The sequence below is a fragment of the Balaenoptera acutorostrata genome, chromosome 7, assembly GCF_949987535.1.
Source record: "Balaenoptera acutorostrata chromosome 7, mBalAcu1.1, whole genome shotgun sequence".
Taxonomy (NCBI): domain Eukaryota; kingdom Metazoa; phylum Chordata; class Mammalia; order Artiodactyla; family Balaenopteridae; genus Balaenoptera; species Balaenoptera acutorostrata.
Window position 1 is genome coordinate 68,848,198 of NC_080070.1, and position 19,333 is coordinate 68,867,530.

Here is a 19,333-nt window from a genome sequence, read left to right on the forward strand (position 1 = left end):
TTGAGAAAACTGCTCTGCACTGTCAGCTGTGTGAATTTTTATTTTTAAGCATTTTTATAGGCATAACTTAAAGAAAATCATCTTTCATTAGTTATTGGAGAGGTGACATTCTTTGTTGTAATTAGTCTGTTGGGTATTAGCATCAAAAGGCAGCAAACATGAGGGGAGATAATTCTTTTAGTTTCCTTTACCAAGTTGAAGGAAGATGTTATGTTGTTGATTTCTATGTTTGAATAGCCAATTCAATTAGAAATTCAAAACACAAGAATCTTGCAGAAATCAGCTGCCAGATTTATTAATCTATCTGAAAATAAAAATACAACCAAACAAAAAGTAGAATAAGAACAGAACCCAAAAAAAAAAATTTAGATACATTTCCCAAGAGTTTATAATGCAATGTCTTGAACCCTTCTGTATGAGAAATATACTTAATGTTGGCCAATTACTTACTTCATTCAGTGAGTTACTACCGTAAACAGCAAAATATATAATTTGTCCTTAAATATTATATAATCAATACCAATTCTTCCTTGATTCCTTAAAATAACTCATAGCCCAATTCTTTCTCACTGTCAAACTAGAACTAGAATTTTTAAAAGAATAAAAGAAAAAGAGAGAAAAAAAAGAATACTCAATATAATTTTCATTTACCATATTTTAAGGACCCACTTTTCATTCCATATTTTAAGGACCCACTTTCAATTTCTCCAAATGTGTCAATTCTCTTTCCAGTAAAACTTTAGCTGAATATTTTAAAATCTGTTTTTATTCTAAGTGCTGTAAATGGCCACATGAGCAAAGTGGGGGAAAAAAGTTCTGATTTTTAAGGCATATTTATTAGCCCATAATGGGCCTAATGCTATATAATGTAAATGTAGAACAAGCTTTGAAATCACAGGTTACATAGATATGTTGAAATTAGAATATGGTTTTTTTTTTTTTGTAGGATTAAATGTGAGTAGTATTGATTATGGTATGTGGGTTTCCCAATAACTGTTCATTTTAAAGACATGAGTTGTGATCCATGTCATGCTGGAAAATGGGTAGCCAGGAGATCATCTTTCAACAATTTTTCCTGTGTTCACCATGAAAAGCTTTTATAAGTCGATTTTGGCTTTGTGTTTAGGAGTTTTTTAAAATTTTGCTATTGACTCTTTAAAAATTTTTGTTCCTCTGGGATATTGATGGATTGAACAAAATTCGTGTTTCTTTCTTGAATCATTTTAGCAAGCTCTTCAGAGATACTGTAACACCATTTACTTATGGTTTTGTTATATACCCTGCTTTCAGTATTTTCTCCAAATGCAAAACAAAACCAAAACAAAAACCTTTGAAAATTTACATCTTTAAATCTTCTTTCAAACAATCCAATCACATTTACACGAGTGTCCAAAACGAGAGGATGGATAGTACCAGTGCCAGCACTATGTCATACAGCAACTTCCTCATATTCTTTGACAGTTTGTAAATAATTTTCCATTTCACCAAAAGTTACAAAAGTTTCCACAGTTTCCCTTAGCAAGCTGAAGCTTACTCTTCATTTTGTCAATGTGCATAAAAGCTGCTTATAGCATAGCATGGCATAAGCTATTTTTTAAGCAATAAATGGTTCGAGTCATCTATTTTGTCCTGAAATACTATCTGTAGTTAACTGCATTGCTTATAAATGGTCATAGTAAATTCAGCATGAAAGAGAATATTACAGAAAAGACAGCAGCAGAAGCATTAGCATTATCTAATATTTATATATGTTTCAACATAACACAGCAGTAAAAGGTTTAAATGCATATCAATGGGTACCATGTCTAAAAATTACTATAGTACCTATTTAGTGTATTGGATATTTTTCTTAAGGAGTGCTTGCTGTATCTAGAACAGCATATTATGTGATTTAGTACAGTTAATTCTTATTGATTAAATAATGTTTTTATGTACTGAAGGAAGCAAAAGGAGACAAGATATTTTTTGCTTCATTGTGATCCCAGATTTAACATTTAAATGAAGATCTCAAAGGACCATGAAAAATATCATTATTTAACTGAAATGAGCTTCAAAATACTTTAACAACAGTATGATTTGTACCTAAAGAGCAAGGTGGCACCAGATACGTATACTGCTACTGGCCTGTGACTCAGTTTGGAGCCAGAGTCCAAAATTGTGCCCCTCATTTACAGTCATGGTGATTACTCAACTTCAGAGAGAATTACCCATTTTATGGTTATCCTCTATGAGTCATATATAAAGCAAAACGAAACAAAAAGCAGCAAATGCAATCTCTAGATACCTTTTTACAAGAGGTGCAAAAACAGTCATTTCTAACAATTAAACTGCCTTTTACAGTAGTTTTTTTTTTGTACACCTTGCAGAGACTCAGAAATGATAGGGGAAAATGCCCAAGGCAAATAGTCTCCAAGTGGATATTTACACAATGTGAATTAACTGTGTACTATAGACACCCAGAGGAAATGAACATTTTCTAGGTTGTTATGAAATCAAATCAACATGATATAGCTTCATCATACTTAAAACCTGTAGGACCCCATCCCAAGCCTAAGTAAAAAGTAATCCCCCAATCCCCCCTCCCATTCACCCATTAGCTTCCTGTTACACAGAATAAATGTTTAGATTACTCCCACCCACCCTCAAATAAAGTGCACAGTCCATGGCAGACCATAGAATAATGCAACAGGAAAAGCCCCTTTTTGTGTATTATTATTTAAAAATAAAATACAAACAACAAAAATCAGACAAAGATTGAAGAGAATGCGGAGATTCTCTGCATCTTGCAAAAGAGGAGAAGCGCGAGAAGGCCCTTGACTGTCACTTGTGTTAATACACGTAGCCTTCGTTATAGGGGTGAGGGTTGCAGCAGCCCCCTTCTGGCATATAGGCCATGCTCTCGTCAAAGTGGGACAGAGGCACCGTGTCCTCTTCGTTGATATGACGCTCCATGTCTGTCTTCAGCAGTGGGCGCTGATTATCTGGAAAGGCCATGGAGAAGAGGGCTTCTGGATCACATACAAATTTGTAGACGTATCTCTCTCCAGCCACCTAAGGGAAACATGGAAGAGAAATCCCATCCTTATGTGCAGTGCCGGATGGTAACTAGACTCAGTGTGGTGAGTATTTCGCAAGAGATACAAATATCCAATCGTTGTGTTGTACACCTGAAACTAATGTGAGGTTGTTATGTCAACTATATCTCAGCTTAAAAAAAAAACCAACAACTCATCTTCACCATCCCAGATTGGAAGGGCAGAGAAAGAAGTAAACAAAAACATGATTTAATACTCCAGAAAGGATGAATAACAAAAGAAGAAGCAATTAAGTATTAACAGATAGAAAAATAATCCTCACTTTGTGGGATAAACTACGGTTCAATCGAGGGAAATGCAAAATGTTGATCTTGAGTAACAATTACATTCATTCCAGATATATTCTAGAAAGCTTAGCAGTTTGCTTGTTTTCATGTAAGTGTAAACTTACATTGCTATTTGGGGAAAAAAAAAAAAAATCAATGATTTCATGCAGGCATCTTCACATTACAATTTTTTCCCCTCTGTTTGAAAAGGTAATATCTATAGTACTTATAAAATAACCAGGCCTTTAAAGTGTAGTGCCTCCCTCCTAACATTATATTTCTGAAACTGTAGAAAAACTAAACTTCCAAACCTTAGAAGAAAAATGTATTGTGTTCCTAATAAGACTAGACTAGTGATTCACTGATTCGCAGGGTGAACTGTTCTTTTTTTATTTATTTATTTTTCTTTTGCACTGTATATTCTCACCTGAAAAAAAAGATACATAGCCTCATTTAAGTGAAAGATGGATCAAGAGGGCAGCATTATCCTGGGTACATAACTTTTAAAAATGAAAGCAAGATGCCTTAGACAGAAGTTAAGGATGTATATAAAGTGTCAAATTGAAGTAAGAGGTGTAAAAAAGTGAAAGGCATTTAAAATACACAATGCATAGGGAGGAAATGAAAAAAAGAAATGTGACAGCTGCCTGAAATAAAGGAGAAGTGGCCTAATTTGTAGGAAATAACATGTCCCAAACTTAAATTTTGAAGAGTAATGCTTCTCTAGGAAATTATAAACAATTGAGTGGAACAAATACGGCCCTGCCGCTGCTGCCATTAATAGACAATGCTGAGCTTCTCAAAAACCCAGGGGGGTTGGGCGGGGCGGGAGTGGATGAATACAGTTCTTTGTATTAAGTTTGGCAGTAACTTTTTGTGTCTATGTAGAGTTCAGTAATTTTAGAAAGGTGAAAATTACTCAACTCCTCTGCTACTTGCTGTGTGACGTGGGGATATGGTGAGTTCATAGTTCATAAACTATCTGTGCATGTTTGGGAAGAAAAAAAAAAATTACCAAAGAGCACTGCTGTTCTGGACTCAGATTTAGAATGTTTTTTGCCCTGGATTTTTTTTACCCTGTAAGAGGAATCAATTTAGAGAATTCAAATACTCTGAATATCCTTAGGCTTGAAAATAGCCAAGACTTAGTTTTTATGAATTTGGACATGTCTCTTAAACTGCCCCCAGTTCCCCTTTTTTTTGTGAAATGGAGTCAGGAATGGCTTCTTGGAAAGCCTGTTGCAAGACTAAGATGGAAGTCTCTAGCACAGGGCATGGCAAACAGAGGAGTCTGGCATAAATTTATTCACTTTAGTCCTTTATAAAAAGGAAATTAAGTTCCTAAAGGTGAAATGGTGAAACTGCCATAAAAGTAAAAATAGACCATATCAGAAACAAAGCTTAACTATACTAAATCCTCGTTTCCCTTTTTTCTTTGCTCAAAGCACTTTGAGAATAAAAATAAAATAAATGGCCTGCATACCTCAGAGCATTTAATAACCTGCTTTGTTTTGTCTGCAGCCGCTGAGAAGGAGGCATTTGCTTTAGGATACTGGAAGATTTTTTTGTACAACCTGTTGCTATTGGTTATAATTAGAAATGATTCGATAAATCACTGTGGGGAATTAAAATGTATAATACGCAATCAAGATTATAAAACCTCTTAAGGACTCTGCCTTGACTCACTGTTTTATTTTCCTTACAGTAAACATATTTAGGGCTACTACTATAATTATTGGACTATGTTAAATGCCACAAAGTTTAGAACAAGGGCTGATAACCAACCAAGGGACAGAACGTCTTCTGTTATTCAGTTACAATATGGAAAATGCTATACATTCAGTATACACAAATTGCAATGCTTAGATAGATAAAACATGAATTTTGAAAGACTAGCTATTTAAATTATGTGTTAACTTTTAAAATTTCAGAAGTAATACAGGGATATTGGAAGAAAGTTTTAAATTACAGATTAAGCCAAAAGAAATAATAATCTGATTATATCAACCAGAAATAACCAATACTTAAATGATTGTATATACTTTTCCCATCATTTCTAAATTTTGAAATTCATACATGTACTGTCTATAAGGTATAATGATCATTACTTCATTTCTTATTTCTTTCATGACTACTAAAATAATCAGGGTTTCTTTGATGTTTAGATCCACTTGGGTTTTATTTTATTCTCTAATCTTTCCATTTAATTTTCTTTTACATACACCACATACACACAGAGTTTTAAGTTCATGAACAACCGTGGTCAGATAAACATTTTCCCCATACATTAAAATATATAATTCTACATCAGAGTTGTTTTTTTTTTTTAAAGAACTGCATAATTTTCCTCTGAATGACTATACTAGAACTTACTTAACCATTATGTTAACAGGTAAAGATAAGAAGGCAGGACATTCTAAAAAGAGTGAAGCAATGAGAGAGTCACAGGTGTGTCAGAGAGTAGCAAGTAGACCGGCTCAACACGTGGAAGGAAGAATAAGTATGTATGTGTGTAAAAATTGTCAAAAGTCTTGATTGTTGTGCTAGTTATAAGTAGACTTCAACTTGTGCATTTTTCACCTCTAAACGACCTGTTTTTCCTTATATCATATGCAATACCCCAAAAGGCCTGTGATGTACAACATTTTGCTCTCCTATATTAGCTGACAAATAAATAGTTGCTAACAGTTTCCTTTGGCAATTACAGCCTAATAGAAAAAACGTGAGGAGCCATAACATTTTTCTTTGTTTTTTCAACATCTAAGCTGTCATTTGATTATTTGATAGCATCTTGCCTTATTCATTTATTAAAGTAAGAGGTAAGTAAATAGGATATGTGATAACTGGATAAATAAATAGGAACATGGAAGTGATGGTATCAGTAATAAGCATTAAGTTTGAACATCTTTGAGAATATTTAAGACCAGACATGTCATCCTGCAGATACCCCCTCAAACACTGTGTCTAAAACCTGAGGTATGATTAGACATTTTATGATACTTTTTAGCTCTCTGTGACTGCTCCATTTAGTAAGGGACTTAACTGGTCAAGACACACAAGCTAAATATGCCTTGGCTTCGGGGTGTGAGATGCATTCACAGCTACCATTTGTTGAAGACTTTTGCGCCAGGTACCATGCAAGTGTCTCAAGTACATTATTTCATTTAATAATCACAGCAGCTTCACAACGTAAGAATACCACTGCTTAGTAGCAGAAGAATCTGTTCAAAAAAGGTGATCTAATGAGAAGATAGCATGCAAACCAAAGTCATGACTGCATTTTGTGTAACACTGCCCAGGGGACCTGCAGAGCACCTACTGAGCCATCCCACTCGATGTGCCCAATTAGGAAGATGGTGATGAAAATGAAAAGAATGGGATGTATCTGAAAGGGGTTGGCTGCAAATGGGAGTGGTGGATGAGAGAAAGGGAGGAATTAAAAAAGACTCCAGGGTTGAGATGGAGAAGACAGAGAAGACAGTAACTGGTTTTACATTTTGAAGGTGAGATTCAGGGAAATAGGAAGCAATTAAGAATCTAATTCAGCCTTATCTTTTAAGGATCTTCGAAGTTCTAACTTCCAGGCTGGCCAACTCCAGAGCACAGATTCCCTTTGGTCTAGAAAACTCAATGATGCTATTTCCCTGTCTTCTAGTAAGTTTCATGGGCCAACTGGTCTAGTTTTTCTTGGCAGAACCATGGTGACATAAAACTATGCCACAATCTGTAATATTCGTCTGTGTCCCCCCAAATGAACCAAGGACGCATAATAAAACTATAATGTAATATTCACGATGAATAAATCCTAAACGTTGTTCACAGTCAAGACTATTAGACCGAATATGCATGCAAGGCTGAAGGATGTAACAATAACAAATACCCAAATGTTTTATCTTTATTTATTCATTTATTCATTACCTTCTTCAAAAATTTTATATTTTGTTCTAGGTGTAATTCATTTGTTTTATCTCACACCTTTTAAAAAAGCTACCTGGAAATATTAAGAGACACTCATTTGAAATAAAATAAATTTAACTTCATTATACCAATGAAATAAGATCAAATACTTATTTTTAACCAATGGTTTAAGATGTTAAGCTGTCAAGTAATGAAATCAGCCAAGAAAAAATGTTTTTCAGAATGAGAACAAGCAATGTTCTGAATGTTTTAAGAATCAGAACAAGAGGGAAAAGGTAACAGTTCGGTTAGTATTCAAAATTATATACTTGTGGAGAATGTAGCAAAATATCAACAACTTCTGGGGGTATATGCTTGCCATATTAGTACTAAAACAACATTTTTTCTACCAAACACAGGAAAGTGGGGACTTCCAGAAAGTCTACTACTTTGTAGATGATATTATTACACATTTGTCTATAATGCCCATGAATTTATAAACAGAAAGGCTTGTAATAGCAAAACCAACAGCTAAGCATACGTTAAAGTGGGCGAAAACCTTGCTTCAGCAGTGTAATGATACGTGGCTTTAAAGTATGACATGCAGATGAATGTGCAACATTTCAATGAATTTTAATGCTGTATTAGCTGCTCACCTTTTGCATGATTCCTTTCTCATAATAATAGCGGAGTGAACGGCTAAGTTTATCATAGTTCATAGCTGGCCTGTTTTTCTGAATGCCCCAACGCCGGGCCACCTGCCACCAAAACAGAATTACATTGTAGTGTTAAGTATTAACGTATCAACATATCTCATAAAAATTAGTTAATTCTTTAATTACTTCCAAACACTCTAAAACACATCCAAATCAAAAACATAAGTAAAGACACAAAAGCTATCATGATCTGCATATCCTGTGTCCTGGTTTGCTTTTTAAACCAGGCCTTCAGTGATCATTCTGAAGCATCACAATAGAATTCTTTGTCACTACTGTTTTAGATACAAAATTAAATGGAAATAAGGGAACGTATTTACAATGGTAATGGACAGGCTGCAATTCACCAAAATGAGGCATGCTTCGCATTCTGAGGTACCCTGTCTGTTTTTTCCTTCTTATTTTTTCTTTTCAGATAAAAACTATAGATCAAGAGCAGCTTCGCGATCTCTTTGTAAAGGTGTTTTTGAGGTTATGATAAACCAAAGGAAAATAGATATCCTGCATGACACTGAATAAAAGAGTGAACAAGTGGCACAGTGTGTACAGCAGAGGAAACAGTATACAAGTTAGTAAGCTGAACTGCAAATAATTTTTATTGCCTGAAGCAGCATCAGAAAAAATATTGTAGCCAATATTACACTGGGGAATTAAGCATTCATTTAAAGAACAGTAATCAGAGGCTAAAAATAAGAAGGTCACCATGTATATGAGTCCACAGACGAAAATCTCTAAAGCAGAATATCCACTTTTGTTGTTTAGTGAACAATCTCCGAGCTTTTTATAATGTGGCTTTGGAGGAGCAACTTTTCTGGCAAAGAGGGAGAATTCTTCAACAGAGCTTCAGCAAAACCTCCTTCCTCAACATATCTGTATCCCCTACCTCACCACTACCCTGGCTAGCTGCAGCATTATCCAGAACAGGGTGGCCTGCTTCTGTGACCCCAGCTGAAGTCACCTTCGCATTAATTTCCACTTTTGCTTCATCTGAGCAGAAATTGCAGCTGCCATGCATACCTAGGTAACCCTGAGAGAGCATTTTTAAATAGGGTTAGAGTTTTCCTTCATGTTCACAGAATTCCAAGTTGTTGCTACGTGTAATATACTAAAACAGAATGCTTTGCAAAGAGATCATTCTGTCTCTCTCTACTTCATTAGCAATAACCTTTCTCCAGGGTTTTTTTTTTTTTTTCTCTTTTAAAAACACTGATCCTTGCTATTTTCTCTCTCACTAATTTCTACTTCCTGAATGAAGATACAATGTAATTTAGTCACATATATCAGTATAATTTTTTAAGAGCAGAGAGATGTAACCTCACAGGGACATGACTATATATCAAAACAGAGAGTCACTGTGACAGGTACATCTTAATGTTCCAAAGATAAACTTCATTTTAATGTAAATGTTCTAAGCAATAGCAAAATGGGCGGATGGCAATAAGAAGTGAAAGCAATAATTTCTAAATAAAATATCTTTTAAAAAGCTAACAATGGACATCAGTGAACCTTTAATAGACATGACAACTGAACAGCCTGCGAACCTGGAGGGGATGTGAAAATAAATTATTAGTATCTCCTTAAATTGAACAACAATTTCTGAACACTTATGCATTTGTAAATGATACTTTTCTAGAGGCTCACCAGGAGGCACCTAGAAAGTAAAATACCTGCAACAAACTTCAAGACAACACAGTGGAAGCCTTTGGGGAGAGAAAGATGTTTTTTTAATACCATAAGCAGAGTTTGACTTTTAGGATGCCAGTTAATTCTCAGCACCATGGGTATCAGTAGACATTTTAAAACAATCAAATTTATTCTTAGAGCTGTTTCAATATCACATTCATTACAAAGTTGAGGGAAATGGGACATACTCATGTGCCTGGGAGACGCAGACAAGTTGTGCAAGATGAAGGAATAAGATACAGAAATCTGTTGTACAACACTGTTCCTATAGTTAATGATACTGGATTGAACGTGTAAAAATTTGATAAGAAGATAGATCCCATGTTGTGTTCCTATCATGATAAAAAATTTTAAAAGATTGAAACTTAAAATTAACAGGTAACATAAATAATTTCCAGGATAGGTTAGACCATCCAACAACTAAGAAAGTCCATTCAGCCCTCACATATGACCCATCAATCACCGCTATATCCAGCGCCACTGAAAGCCAAGGTACCAAATGTAAAACAGATAGCTAGTGGGAAGCAGCTGCATAGCACAGGGAGATCAGCTCGGTGCTTTGTGACCACCTAGAGGGGTGGGATGGGGGTGGTGGTGGGAGGGAGACGCAAGAGGGAGGGGATATGGGGATATATGTATATGTATAGCTGATTCACTTTGTTATACAGCAGAAACTAACGACCATTGTAAAGCAATTATACTCCAATAAAGATGTTAAAAAAAAAAAGCCAAGGTACCATCTTCAACATGGAGTAGGTACGATGGTGGCAATACTTCCAGTAACTTCCTTTTAACACTCTTTCAAAAGAAAACTTCGGCTGTTAATGAGGAGAGTGAAAAGATCTCTATAGCACTCTAGCATTTACCCTTATTACCAAATGAATTAAACAGGAAAACGCAATCGTTCAATTATTATTCAATTTATTTTTTAAAATCACGCTTGAATATGCAACAGTAAAGCTAGAAACCACAATCAGGGCCTGGCTATCAGACTTCTCGATAACTCTTCCAGCTCAACAAGCTTGAATATTATCAGAAGACTTCTACTCTGCATCCTACAGATGCTTCACTATGTCAATAACTGTTCCCTGGAACAATTCCCCAGAACCCATGATTAATTAAAAAATAACATCTCGTTATCTCAAATATCTCAAAAAGAGAGATGTTAAAGATTATGTGCTTGCTAAAGTTATCCAAACACACTGAGCAGATAATCAGCGCAAGACTGCAGTCTCACTCAGTATCATTTTAAACTGCAAGAGGAAATATAAAAAGTGGAACTCATGAGTAATTCCAACAAGGATGGCTTCAGAGCCACCTTACATGAGCTGTGCTGTCACAGACCCTCAATTAACTGCTGTGTAGTTGAAAGAAGAGGGTGACCATGGGCCACAGAGACTAAGGAAATTTCACAAACATTTTCCAAAGAAGAAATTTAAACATAAACAGCACAGTCATTGCCTGATGGAAGCAATTGTAGCAGTGAGCAATGCAGCAATCAGAAATGGAATGTTTCATTTTGAACAAAGGGCCTTAGGAGACATTGAGTGCTTATTGCACAATTGCCAGGGAGTTAGGCTGACTCTGAATTCCCCGGTCCTTTTTTACTTTCTGAGTCTGATACAGAAAAGGTGTCTAAATGTTGGTTTGTTGTATGGAACAGAAGTAATTGTATTCCTTCCTGGCATTTAAAAAAAAAAAATCACAGAAATTCGTAATTTGATGTAACTTAATGGTCCCCTGGTCAAGTCTCCTATTCTACTTGTTCAAACATGATCAGCTTAAAAATCAACAATTGCTACATAAAGAACTTAATCATGTGCCTAAGTATTTTTACACTTCTGAGTGGATCAATAATCACTGACATAATTCAGTCATTTCCCCTATCTTAACAGATAGATGGCAAAAATAAAAATTCTGTTTCTGCTCGCTTTATTTTAATCACAGATGGACGGAAGTAATTGATATAAATCCCTGTTGAATGTCCTCAGTTCTAGCATGAACCAACTCTTGCAGAGATTATTAACATCTTTCATGAGGTGAAGAGCACACATTCCCATCATGTTAAAGGGCTTTCAAATTACTTTACGTTAAGTGTTTCTAGTCTCAATTTTTAGTGCTTCACATTTTTGCGGTTCTTTCACTTACATCATTTAAGTACACCTACATAAAAAATGAATTTCTTTTGACAGCCAACTTAAGTTTTAGATGCAGTACAAAATTCAAACACCCAAACATTTAGCCTATACTCAATAATGGATACTTTGAATTTCTGATTTAACTTGAGCCCTCGAATGCTACCAGCGTATTGATGTAACCCGGAGTACACTTAATTGTGCTAACCATCTCCTCTGATTTCATACTTTATTTAATACATATTCGAATCGGATAATCTCTTAAATCTTAATAAGTAATGTCACCTTATCTTCTGGATATCAAATTAGGACACGTTATCTGATTATGATTAAATACATGGTCTCATAGAGCAGAAAATGCAAGATGTATAGGCCCATTAGCCTAGTCTAGCTTGTAGATGTCTAGTCTACGTGAAACTAATCACTTTGAGTTAAAAAATAGCTGGATATCTCTCTGAATTTTTTGACTTTTCTGAGATGTTCAGATCCTATAGCCAATATGATCAGTCATAGGCATGTTAGCTAAAAGTCTTCCATCGCCTTCTCAGCTAACGTAAACTGAAGTCAATTTTAACAGTAGCAGAGAAAGCATCTTTAATAAGACACAAACATTTCATATAAAAGTCACCTTTCTTTTGAGGTCCAAAATGCTATTCAGTAGGTTATGTTGTAATAATAATAGTAGGCTTGGGACTTCCCCGGTGGTCCAGTGGTAAGGAATCTGCCTGCCAATGAAGGGGACGCGGGTTCGATCCCTGGTTGGGGAACTAAGATCCCACATGCCGTGGGGCAACTAAGCCCGTGTGCCACAACTACTGAGCTCACGCACCTCAACGAGAGAGAGAAAACCTGCATGCCACAACTAGAGAGAAGCCCGAGCACGGCAACGAAGAGACCGCCCCGTAATGAAAAGATCCTCCATGCCTCAACAAAGATCCCATGGGCCGCAACCCAAAAAAAAATAGTAGGCTTAAGCCTAAAGTTAGCCCTGGGAAGAATAAAAGTTGAACTGAGAGGTTTTTCAGGAAAACACTCCATTGGTATGTGCATGGGGGAGCGTTGGAGGAAGTAAGACAGCTGAACAGAATGAAAGGTGTTCCATTTACCTGTATTATCTCTATCCAGTCTTCTTTGGTATTATGCTGACATTTTAAACTTTATTCCTACCTTCCAAAGGAGCGTACACAGCCCAGCTGATTCAAAACAGATGTCACCAATAATCAAAGGAAAACAATGGTCGTACAGGTCTGTGTCTCCTAAGAAACACTTAAGGAGTGAGAATTTCCCACTGTGGCCCTTGTGTGCCTTTATTGCCCACAGCTGTGTCTCCCCTACACCCTCTTACACATGACTTTGTTCTCTAAATGTTCCTCTCTAACCCTCTTGACAAAAATCAAGATTGTCCAAATAATAACTGCTAATTCTCAAGAACAATTCCTCCATACCCAAAACTAGTTGAACTTTGATAGACATCTCCTCTCTTCCTCAAAGACCATCAAACATGCCCAACTTAGATGCACCTTTAGAGACTTCCCAAGCCCTGCTCTCTTGAATAAAGGATGATGCTAATAATCTGGTTGATTTCCTTCAATTCCTGTAGGATGGTATTCAACTGGGAAAAGCCTGCAACATATTCATGTCTTGTTTTAAATATATCCCTGCTTATTTTTTTTTTTTTGGCCCACCTTTTAATTCAAAATGTTTCCCTATAGTTTTAAAATTAAAAAATACTTTTTTGGCATATTAATCAAGTATATGTTTCTTTATATTAGAACATATCTGATCTTCCTAACTAGAATCTACTAAACTCACCTCTTCAGGCTCAATCAATTTAAATTCCATGCCTCTCCCAGTCCAGGCAATGAAATGGGAATTTGAAGGGTCGTCCAGAAGAGCTACCAAAAACTGCCAGAGCTGAAGTGATCCCCGCCGCTGGTACGTGGGTCCTTCCCGATACATTCCTGGCTCTTGTTTTATATCTCCTAAATTAAAAATATTTTAAGTTTCTATGATTAGCAATGATATTTACATAAAATTTATATTAAACCAATCACTAAAATGGTTACACCACAACCAATTTAAGGGTTTCTATGAAATATACTGTTACCATTAAATAGGGATTTAAAATAGGTAAAAGCGTGAATATAACCCAGGAATCTACAAATTTACACACAACTGTATATATAAAGGTTACTATAAATGCACAAAGGGCAGAATAAATCCATGGATGTCATTTACTTATAAAAATGCTGTACAACTTTTTTTTCTTTAGATACTATTTTAAAAACTATAGTATCCGATCATACTTCTTTCCTTCATTGTTAATGCCATTACTTACTGCTCTAAGTAACAATGCAGAGGGAGTAATCAATTTTAAGCTCTGTGCATTTTATTTGCACAAATTAAATTTTGCAATTTGTAAATACCTCATTGACCTGCACATGACAAACTAGTGAAAATTTTAATGCAAATACTTCAAAGCAAAGTTAACAGCATCTTAGACTCTGTGAGTTACGTAAAAACTAGGACAATGTCATGGGTAATTCAGGGCATACTGGATTACCGGTATACCATCTTTCTTCCACACCTTCACTGGCACTCTGCTTTCTCAACTGGCAGCAAATGAAAATTCTCTCATTTTTCCTTTTCTCTTGTTTGTATTGCACTTATTTGAGTTTAGCTTGCTATTCTTTTTCTAAAAGTCCAATTTTATAATGTATATACACACACAAAAAAGAATACACCAGAGTTTTCTGTTATCTATATTTTTAAACAAGAAAGGTTTGTTTGTGCTACATTTATTTGTTATTCATACAAAGTGTAAAAAACTCTATTAAATAGATTACAGTAGCAAAGGTGTTAGTTTCCAATTCTTTGGAGTATCTGGCCAGATATTTTGATTTTACCAAAAAACAAACAAACCAAAAAAAACCCCACAACTCAGTTTCATGACTACTGATTATTTACTTCTATCTCCAGCAAACTGTCTCAAAAATATGTGGAATTAGTCACATTGGGGATTGAATGTCTAGGGCTCTACAAGCATATCACTGTTAATGCATGAATTTCTCTCCTTCACTAAAGAAACAATTCAGACGGAATATATTCGAGCCGATTTTCTGACATTAAGTGTGAATTACAAACCAGACCAAATCACAAGCTTTTTAAAAATTTCCTTTGGTCAAGAGACAGAAATACACCTCTTAAAATAATTACAGAAAGAACACTTTAAAAACCTAAACCAAAATAAAATTATTCACTCAACAGCTGCTAAAAATCGTTATGTTGTTTTGGTCTAAGCTATAAAATATAGAAGTGTCTCTTCATACTGATTTCAATGACAGGTTTATTTATCTCAGTTTTTCCTTCTGAGATTTAGAAATTTTCATGGGGGTAACTGAGCAATTATGCAGATAGAGTGAAACACTGTCAGATTTTCTAACCTTTAGATTGCTTCTGCCTATAAATGTGACTGATCATACTGGCCTTGTACAATGAAAAAATAACCCTTTGTTCTTCTTTCTTCTTGTTCTCTATTCCTTATAAAATGTAAGCCCAATACTATCTTCCCCAAAATATTTTCTTAGTATAAAATTGAAGAGTATTTAAAAGCCAAAGGGAAAAAATAATCAAGACAGTCAGCTTCCTCAAACATGTAAGTGACTTCAACTTTGCCCTGTTAGATTATATCATAATCCTGTCTACAGTTTTGAGCTATTTTCCTTCCTTACATGCCCATACTAATTATTGAGATTTCTTAAAATGTTAAGCTCACTAAGAATGAAAGAAACTGATGAAGGTCATGCCAAAAAGTAGACTTTATGCTTTATCTCAAGAGAAAAAGCTGGATTTTAAGGATTTTGATGCTCTGCGAATGATGCTGAATAAAATAACATAGATCACACCTCTGAAACTCAAAGGTTAAAACTAACATCTATTATAGAGTAAGGCTGAAAAAGTGATCTGTATTGGAGTTTAACCCTGTGACCTTGGCATGAATTTAGCAATTTAAAGGGAGGCTAAGGAAACAGATCTTCCCAAGACTTATATCACCCCTTCTGAAAAGCCTACCTGTAGCGAAAGCCTGGGGAACACAGTAGACTTCAAGCAACTAATTAGAGACTGAGGAGCAATCTGCACATACATTTTGCTGTTTAAATAATGACAATTAAAAACTCCTGAGAGCTACCAGGTCATTACAGCCATGATCCCCAAAGTTTGTGCAATCAGCTAATCAGAGGGCCCCTGCTCGTTTCCTGTTAAACAATCAAAGCAGGAAATATGGAGACCACTCTGAAGAACCACTAAGTCAATCAACTGTTCACTTTTTACCCAAACCTCTATGTAGATGCTGACTGCTGCCACGTTTGTTAAGAAAAGAAGATTCTAACTTGACACCCCTTTCTAACGTGTGTGTGTGGGGTGATATTTTCATTTTCATTGCCACAGCAAGTGATATTAAAATGGTGATGCTTTCCTAACTCCATCTGAAGCAATTACAAAGTAATGTCACATTAGTAATGAACATCTTCCCAGGGAAAAAACAAAAAAAGGAGGACTCACAATCACTAACTAAATGGGCAGCTGTATTGTTCCTGTGTTCCATAATGCATCTTTTCATGAACAATAAAAGGCAAGAGCCTGCATTAGTCATCCATGCATCCAGAGTAGCATGCTTTCTCCTCTGCTTTGTTAATTATGGGATCAGCTTTCAATAAATCTCAAGCAACAAGCTGCATGTTCTCAGCCGGGCAATGGAAAGGGCCCTCTTATTCTACATAAAGCTCAGCAAGAATGATACTCTGTCTAACTCTAAAAATGGGATCTCTCATAGGACAAAAGAAAAAAGCTTCTTAATGGGCAAAGGAAAGGGAATTTATAAGAGGCAAAGTTTAGTGAGACTTGAGTGCATCGTAAGTGATGGGCAGAAAAATCATTAAGTAGCGATGTTGACTGCTTTCAGGAGAGGCGAAGGTGATCTCTCCACGCCCTCTTACAGAAATCAAAACTTGATACACAATGAAAAACCTACCATCGAATTTCTCTGGGACAACACAGGTGTCATCATAAAACTGCCTGGGGCCCTTTTCAAACATGCAGCCTGTGGGGGTAAATGAAATACATTTATTCATGACAGAAATAACACTCACAAATAAATCAAAATATAACCATTAACGCAAAAATGGAGGTAGAAAAGGACTCTTCTACTTTTCCACTCCGTGACCTTGGACACATTATTTAACCTCTGTGCCTCAGTCTCCTCATCTATAAAATGGGAATGATAATAAAGCATCTACCTTATAGGGTTGTTGTGAGGATTAAATGATTTAATATATGCAACTTTAGAACACTGCCTAGCACATGGTAATACATGAGAGTTAGCAATTTGTATTATTACTAACAGAAGCATAGAGCTTACGTAAACACTGGCAAACCTGGGATGTATAACGAATCATTTCCTTTTCCATTTTCTTCCAAATTTTGTTATTCAACCAGATGAGAGGGAAATCAGAGTGAATTACTGCCATGTACCTTGCATTATGACCCTGATGAACTGAAACAGGTACGGTTTACCCCCTTACTTCTTTGGAGAAATATTTAGCCAGGTTAACCTTCTCATGTTTTCATCTTCAATAGCCAAGGCAGTAAAAAAAAAACTTTCCTTTTTTGCTGTAACATAACTAAGTCCATAGGAAAAATGCAAAATAAATTGACAGCTTTTCACAATCATTTTCTCCCCCAAATATCCTTGACTGTGGGACCTTCATTTAATTGCTGTTATCTTTCATCACCAGGAAGAAATTTCCCATAGTTTAGTCACAGTTCTTTTTCTCGAAAGTATTGGTCTCTGTGGTAGGTACATAATACTAAAAATAGCAAAAATAATTACATTGCATTTGTGCAAAATTTTTGGTCTCCTATTTTCTGGATTTACCATCTCATAATACTATCCTTTAAACATGGGGATTTACTTCTATTAATGTTATTTAAACAAAACAACCAATATTGGACTCAACCTAGAAGGATGGATATAAGTCATTCACTGAAGATACATAGTGTTGACATCAAGGACCATGCGCATAATTCCAGAAATACTTTAAAGGGGAGTCTACCGAGATAAAATCATTTTCATTCATTACTTTGCAGGTATCATGCCCATTAGAACAAAACTTTCCCCCCACGGTTACCATAATACATCCACAACAGAAACTCCTTTTCTAAGTCTCTTATGTGAAAGTCCATTCTTAACAATTACTTGTCCCAAAATGTAAAATCTAGGATATTTAAAGGTGAATGTATTTAAATCAACGGTGCTTTATTTCAAAACAATGACTTAGGTCTCTAAAGCAAAACTGAAAATTCCTCAAAGATACATTTCAGTAGAAAGCAGTAAGGTAAGGTGATCTTATAAAAGCACATGTTCTCTTTCAAAAGGATGTAGTTCTTGGCAAAAAAGAACAGAGAAGTCCACTTTTCAGCTGTTTATATGCACATGACTCATGCTAACAACCAAATATAAGAGATCATGACCTGAAAAATCTTCCTTTTACTTTAAAAAGAAAAGTTTTAAAATAATGGTTTAGTGGACATAAGTGATTTTTCCCATGTAATATAATGATAATCTGACAGCATCCTTAGGATGTCCAATTCTGTTGACAGGTATTTACAAGAATTTCAATAGTGGAAAACTTAACTTCTGTTCTGCTGGGATGAGCCAGGAAGCCTTCTTGCCTCATATAAATGGAGTGGCAGCTAGGCACTTCTGCAAGAGGAAACAACATCGGTCAAAGATGTCTGGAGCTGAAAATGTGCTGTTATCAGTGGACAGAGTGCAGAAAGGAAAGTAACAGAAACTGACACGAGTCTCTTGAGAGGAACTTGTCAACACATAGTTAACATTTCAGGCAGGGCCCACACAAGAAACGTAAGGATGAGAAGCATATCATGGTGAATACTGTTTCTCCTGAACAGGCAGGTGAATTCAAAGTTTTACCCACACCAACCTTACTAAAGTAAAGGTGGCTCTACCAGCAACCCTGCATAAATGTGATTGTGTCCTCAAACAGTGTCATGAGTTAAAAAATATTTCAGGACATGTATGGAATAACTTTGTATACTCAATGTCCTCCAAAGCAAAGATCAATAAAAGACTCATTCATAGTTTATTTCATGAACACTGGCTAGAAATTATTATGAGAAGACGAAATTGTTATATCTCTTAAAATTACTCCAGCCTATTAAGGTGACTGCTATTTTTTCTTCAGATAGAAACATGACTGGCTTCTCATTTTGTTAAGCCCACAGGTCAGATTCAAAACCAGTGAGGCTATAAAAGAGAAAGCCAACAACTTCATAGCAAACACCATTGTTACCTTAAGAGTGAGGCCTTGCCTGTGTGACCAAGTTAACTCATCCCTGAGGAAATAAACTTGGTTAATGGTTAAACTTGAGTCATAGTGATGGCTGTGTATCTAATGTGTTTAGTAGCTTTAAATATGGAGAAAAGGAAAGATATATAGATTAAGAGACAAAAGATTAAA

General features: G+C 35.6%; 1 protein-coding gene across 11 annotated transcripts in view; it reads right to left on the reverse strand.

The window, feature by feature from the left end:
• Positions 1–268: 268 nt before the first annotated feature.
• ETV1 (ETS variant transcription factor 1) overlaps positions 269–19,333 on the reverse strand; it is a 95,619-nt gene continuing 76,554 nt past the window's right edge. For all 11 annotated transcript variants that reach the window (XM_007164891.2, XM_007164892.2, XM_007164889.2 and 8 more), the window contains 5 exons: positions 18,487–18,555; positions 16,825–16,893; positions 13,605–13,774; positions 7,915–8,016; positions 269–3,051 (listed from right to left, as the gene is read on the reverse strand). In XM_007164891.2, the coding sequence (XP_007164953.1) occupies positions 2,830–3,051; positions 7,915–8,016; positions 13,605–13,774; positions 16,825–16,893; positions 18,487–18,555 (632 nt within the window). In that variant the 3' untranslated portion in view covers positions 269–2,829. The remainder of the gene's footprint in view (positions 3,052–7,914; positions 8,017–13,604; positions 13,775–16,824; positions 16,894–18,486; positions 18,556–19,333) is intronic.